Below are 6,727 nucleotides of genomic sequence, written 5' to 3' on the forward strand. Positions count from 1 at the left end.
AAACTTTGGGTTACAAAATAAACACACAGTAGTTTATAACATCTAAACTACATTAGATTAATATGCAGTGCTTGTGTTCGCTTTTGTTCACCCAGTTCCATTTGGAAGAAAAATCTTTTTACACTCACTCATTACCATGTAATTGCTTGTACCTTTTATTCTACAGATTCCACAGATATAACTTATAAAACCTATATGCTGAACATCAATATATATATTTTCTTCACAACACAATTATTTCCTAACCTGTGGTGTGGAATATACTCTTAATGAACAAAAGATTGTCTTTTCGAGATAAAATGCATATTTCCATGCAATAGCAGTTTATCTTACAAGTGTATGAAAGTTCAAATATGCATGCAAAAACAATGTGCTGAACAGGAATCCTGTGATCCTGTTTTTTACCTACTTTTACTTTTATGACATACTTTTATGCTGCAAGATGTATTTCTCCTTTCCTAAACACGTCTGATCAGTGATTTGCAGGCCCAAATGTGATCTTTAGACTTTTTTTATCATATTTTCTGCAGTTATTTTTAGGGGAAATCTGAGGACTTCAATGTAGTAAAATGTGTATTGAATGCTATGTATGAGTACTACACTCCTGTTGGTAGATGAAATGCAATAACAGATTAGATTTAATAAACACTAAAAACAGATTTTTATAAAAGTAAAATATATATATTTTACATAAAAAAAACTACCATTCAACTGCCAACTTTGGGGTTATGAGTATTTCTTTATAATAATATAAATTGTTAAAATAAAAAAAATATATTTTAAGTTGTCATAATATTTTACTTTTTTTTTTAACTTTTTTTGATCAAATAGTGTAGCCTTGGTAAGCATATAAGATTTCTTTTAAAAACCGTATAAAATCTTACAGATCCCAACCTTTTGAATAGTAGTGTAAATATTTGTTTTATGATTGGTCAATGTCATATTGTGGAAATGGTGTCTTACCACCTTGGTTCGAAAAACGTCCACTTTTTTGTGGTTAGTTGTTGTGCAAGCCATGCAAAACAATTTAAAAACTGTTCTTCCATATCAATATTTTAATTGGATTTGGTTTCAAGCCTGCATATCCAAAAATACACAGGGAAAGATGAGTTAGTGATTAGAATATTATCTAGGGACATTTTAGTATTACAGAAGTCTCAAATTCACTTCTCTTCATTACTTTTAACATGTTGCCAACTGTTCTGCTTTAAAAAAAATGTGTGATCATGTAAGTGAGACATTGTCACTTTTATGCCGTTAAGCTCCTTGGTCTCACCTTTACAGAGATCCTTAATCACACTTACATAAAATGTAGCGACACATTTGGTGATAGGAGTCAAGCAATTGATGTATGGGTCTGTTGAAAACAGCATCATAGAGATGCTACAACACTGATTTCAGCTCTTCATTCTGACTCCGTTAAACAACACAAATATCCTCTCTGGAGAAGCTGCATTAAGGCTGCATTACCCAATTACTGGTACTAAATAGAGGGTATCTTAATGTTGCTCTGATTTGACTATTTATCCGTGTAAACTCATGCTGGAAATGCATGCTGAAAGAGTAAACCTGTTGTACTCCTCACTCTCCACTGCTGGGTATTTAATACATCCTGTGGTTTTTATGCAGTCTGTTTGTTTTTATTTATTTATATATTTATTTGGCTCTTCCATTCTGCCTCCTGCGTAGTAGCGCTTTCCTCCACAAGTTCAGAGCTGTTGGTGCCACAGATGACTAAACCCTGGATTCTGCACTTAACTGAAAGCACTCGCACACATTCTCTCACTTACATTATTTATGTAAAAACCAGCATTCAGCTAAATGGACCACCTCATATTGATCGCATAACCGGAGTCTTCCATGCCTAGCAATATCCTAATGATAGAAGTCACATATTAGTTATCTTGACCACTGAATGTTTGCGTAAATATGAGGATTCACAGCAATATATTTGCACAGAATTTGTACCATGTCAAGTTATCCATCTATGTTTTACTGCTTTTATGCTGAAGCAACGTTAATAACTGGATTCTTATTGCTATTTAAGAAGGTCACCAAAACTAATTGTTAATTTTGCTCTTTTATAGGAGCCAATCAAATCCAGAGCACCCCAGCTCCATCTCGAGTACAGGTTTTACAAACAGTTGGGGAACTCAGGTAAGCAATAAGCTGTACTTCTGTCTTTTATCGTCTGTCTATTTTTCTCATATTATCCATCCATTTGGCATATTAAAATATTTGGCATATTCAGACCACAGTTTGGGGCCATTTTTTTGATTCAGAGCATATGCTGTCCACATCCTATTTACAATTGTGAGTTGCTTTTAGCCCATCCTGTCCACATCCTCTTTTCAGCACAGATGACGAATGTTATCAGCACAAGCTGTGGTTTCTGTGCATCGATTGCTCTACTTGGTGTGTTCTTTTCAGACAACTTTTGATAAGACTTGCAGGACAGGAAGAGGCTAACTTCTATTCAGAGATGTGAAAGGTTAACCTATAGCTTATTTCAACAGTCAGTCAAAGAATGCCTATTAAGGCTCAGATGAAATAAAGCCTATAGTTGCTGGTTGAAGCGTTCATCTTTTGCTGCTGTTGAGCCAGAGATCTCTGTTCCCAGCATTAAAGGGGTCATATGATGCGATTTCAATGTTTCCTTTCTCTTTGGGGTGTTACAAGCTCTTGGTGCATAAAGAATATCTGTAAAGTTGCAAAGACTAAAGTCTCAAATCCAAAGAGATATTCTTTATAAAAGTTAAGAGTCAGCCACACCTACCTAAAACGGCTCGTTCTAACACTCCCCCACATATCTACGTCACTATGTGGGAAGATTTGCATAACGCCACCCAAATGTTCACGCAAAGAAAGAAGGCATAACTTTTATTCTCGCTGTAGTATTGTTGTTGCCGGGAAGGCGCTGTGTGTTTCGTTGTGAAAGCGAAACTACTTTGTTTGGCTTTCCAAAAATGGACACTACTAGAAATCAGTGGTTAAGTTAAGTATTTACAACACTGTTCCGGAACATTTCAACCCAAATATTCAGATGTGTGCAGCACATTTTATGGAGGACCGTTTCTCGCGGACTTTAAGTTTTTTTTTTTTATATTTAAAGAGTTTTTATATTTTATATTTAAAGCAAGTTTTTTGGGCAGTGTAGAGTAGGGCTTGTTTTTTGTCATTTCTCCGATCACAAATGCAGACATGGTTTTATGTTTACGCAGCGCGATGCAACGCGTAAAACGACATTATAATCCATAATTATGTCCCCACTGGATGCAACGAATGCCTCGTTTGTAATGGGTTTTCATGTTTTTGAATCATCGCTCCGGCCTGACAGGGCATCATCACAGTATGATAGGGGCATAACATTTCCGTCTCACACTTAAGGTATTCGGACAATCACAACGCACTGGATAGCTGGCCAATCACAGCACACCTTACTTTTCAGACCGATGAGCTTTGTAAAAATCGATGCATTTCAGAACGGCGGGGCATAGAGGAGAAACAATAATGTACAGTGTGTGGAAAATAATGTAGTTTTTTAAATCTTAAACCGCATAAACAAATTTCATTGCACCAAATACACAAAATAATGTACTTTTTAGCAACATCATATGACCCCTTTAAGGCCTCAGACCCTTTTTATTCTGCGTTTTTCATGAGGAGAGCTTTAGAAAATCATGACACTGTACACTTTCATATTCAGTCTTTCCTCTGTGCTGAAGTTGTATTGTTTATCGATTTGTGTGTTTGTGGTCTCTCAGGTATTGTGTTTTTGTGATTGTTGTCGAAGGTACTGTGAGATTGACTCAAGTCTCAGGCCAGACTAGGGCTCAGAGATATTGATAAAAATCATGTGTCTTGGTATTTTTCAGCGTTCTAACAATGTTTGATATGTATCTGTTTACATAGTTGCTTTAAAGTTCTTCTTCATAAAGATTTCATTTGAAACTAGATTCATTTTTTAGATAATTGATTTATTAGGTAATGTCTTCACTTCTGTGAACATTGATTGTTGATGCAAATGATGTCTTCAACTGATTAATTGAAATGGACAGTTTGAAAGAACTGGTTAGCCTAAACAATTTAAACTCCCCAACTCTGTTTCTGCTCCTGAGGAAAATGAGAGATATTTAAATAGCTTTTGTTTAACACGGTCACGCTACAAGTCATGAGGCACAAAAAGTGTGTGTGAAATAGTGTTGTCAAAAGTACCGATGTCGGTACCATTTGGTACTGAAACTTTTAAAATGTGACAATGCTAGCATTTTGAGCACCGTTGAGCGAATTCTTTAACACCTCTGATTGGCCATTGTGTTCACTTGCTCAACAGATATGACTGGGATTGGCTACAATGATCATCGCTTGGTGAAGAGCATGAAGCGATGATCATTGTAGCCAATCACAGACATATCTGTTGAGCATGAGAACACAATGGCCAATCAGAGCTGTTTGACAATCCACACAACAGCGCTCAAAATGCTAGCCGGAAATTAGGGCAGTGCGATACTGAAGAAAAATGCGATATGCAATACCTTGTTAAATAATGCGATATTCGATATGTGATACGATATTGCTTGAAGTGTGTAAAGTCAATTTAAATTATATTTAAAAATTATATAACCAATATATGTTTCACATTCTTTCTTGGAAAAGAGAAAATCACTACAACTTCTGAAAGTGACCAGCAGTCTTTTACCAGTACATAAAAAGTAATGTCACAAATCTGAAAATGTAATTTGAACATCAATGTGAACAAAGTAATAGCCTACTTCTTCATATACCACAGCAAAAACTATAGCCTAAGAAAGTTCACCATGATTAAAGGCAAGTGAACAACAGTCACAATTACAAGCATAGATACAATAAACAGTAGTATTCAGGTACAGAAATGTAATAATTAAGTGTAAAATAACACTGCATGGTGTTCACTGTATGAATTAAATTGAGATGAATCTTTGTTATAGCTGTGTTTTGTTGTTTGATTAACATTAGTGACATATTCAGCAGCAGGTATTTATAGGCTGCTGTCCCTTTAAGACTGACTGCATGGATCCAGTATGATGATACACATCTGATTTCTTTCTCAGCTGTTTACATTCATTTAAAACATAACTGACTGCGTTTACGAGAATGATTGTCTAGATGGGTACTATTGACATAATTCTGTGTGTATGTGTCTGTTCAAACTAGGGATGCAGCGATTAACCGGTTTCCCAATTAACCTCGCTTTAAAATGTCACAGTTAATTAATCGTAAAGGCTCCGCTACACCGAGTGTTTCTGTTGCACAGAACGGAACAGTTGCAACTTGCGCAAAATGAAAACAAAGTTACACTATCGGTGCACCAGCTGTAAATGCTGTGCTTATCAGAAACACGGAAGCTACTATACACACTAGATTAACTATGACAAAGGAACCAAACCGCAATCTTTTATTTCCACCAGAGTAATGACTGAAGTCGATAGTGTGGGACCATTTTGGGTACACCAAGAATGACCAGGGTGTCATTTAAATATTGCTGTAAAAACTGCTGCTAAAGAGCGAATACACTGCTTTAAACTATTTTAATGCACGACGTAAAGGCAAGACTGACTCATTAGCTCAGTATTCTGCCCACTTCAGATCAGAAATATGAAATAGTATGGTAAGATCACATTTATTTGAATGAATTAATTATAACATTTAGCTACTTGAATTAATTATTCCATCGAGAGAGAGAGAGGTGTGTGTGAACCTGCGTCAGTGTGTCTCTCTACAAACATGTGAGTTTACGTAAACAGTGATTTTACCCTCTCCTTGCTGATGAATATGTATCAATTCAGTATCTAAGCTATTTTATTCATAAAAGTCACGGGGCAGGGTTCAAAACAAGTTTGTGTCCTCCTGAGTGTTTGTATGTGTGCGCAGCGCGATCTCCGATCTCACAAACCAAAATAATAGACATGATTTTCTCAGGCAGACTACATGTAAAATCATATGAATTATTAAAATGAATACGTATGGATGACCGTTGTTTACAATGATACTTCAGTTTATTCCCCTCATTAATAGTTTCCCCTGTGGGATAAATAAAGTTAATAGCCCTATATTAATAATATTTATTTTCATTGTTACAGTGCACAGCATAAAGGAGTACACCCCCTCTGATTAAATATAAAATATGTATTTTCTTAATGGTCACTAATATAATTCATAGAAAGATGGCAAAATTGAAACATTAAACATATACTTAATAAAAACAACAATATATGGCAATATTTTCTGTAAGATAAGAAACTTAGCCAATTTTTGTTTAAATGAAGGATTGCAGAATTGAGTACAACCTAGATTTAATTCAACCAAGTGTAATATTCTAGAACTGAATATGTCCTCCATTACTCGAAGTACACTGCTCTGACACGTTTTGGCACTGAGTGTACAAGTTCATGACAAATTTTCACATCCGTGCTGTTTAACTCCTGGAGGACGACCTCCTTAAATGCCCTGGGTCTTTAATGGGGAGTGTTGCTCAGCTCATCTCTACAGAATCTCTCACAGCAGCTCAAGAGTGTTAAGACATATTTGAAATATTATTTGAAATTTGACAGGTATTTGAAATACATGTCCACTGAAGGATTTTCAGCTCAGGAGAATGAATATCTTCATTGTCATGTTAAAAAAAATGCCCAACAATGCAGGGAATGAGAAGAGGGTAGCATCTTCAGTTTCAGGTTTTTGTATTACA

The 6,727-nt window shown here is 35.6% G+C and overlaps 1 protein-coding gene across 7 annotated transcripts in view; it reads left to right on the forward strand.

The window, feature by feature from the left end:
• The window catches only part of LOC107589861 (casein kinase I-like), a 29,920-nt gene that overhangs the window by 4,017 nt on the left and 19,176 nt on the right, over window positions 1-6,727 (forward strand). For all 7 annotated transcript variants that reach the window (XM_016278427.1, XM_016278431.1, XM_016278434.1 and 4 more), the window contains exon 3: window positions 2,088-2,157. In XM_016278427.1, the coding sequence (XP_016133913.1) occupies window positions 2,088-2,157 (70 nt within the window). The remainder of the gene's footprint in view (window positions 1-2,087; window positions 2,158-6,727) is intronic.

This window comes from Sinocyclocheilus grahami, unplaced genomic scaffold (genome assembly GCF_001515645.1).
Source record: "Sinocyclocheilus grahami isolate Dianchi unplaced genomic scaffold, SAMN03320097.WGS_v1.1 scaffold121.1, whole genome shotgun sequence".
Classification (NCBI taxonomy): Eukaryota; Metazoa; Chordata; class Actinopteri; order Cypriniformes; family Cyprinidae; genus Sinocyclocheilus; species Sinocyclocheilus grahami.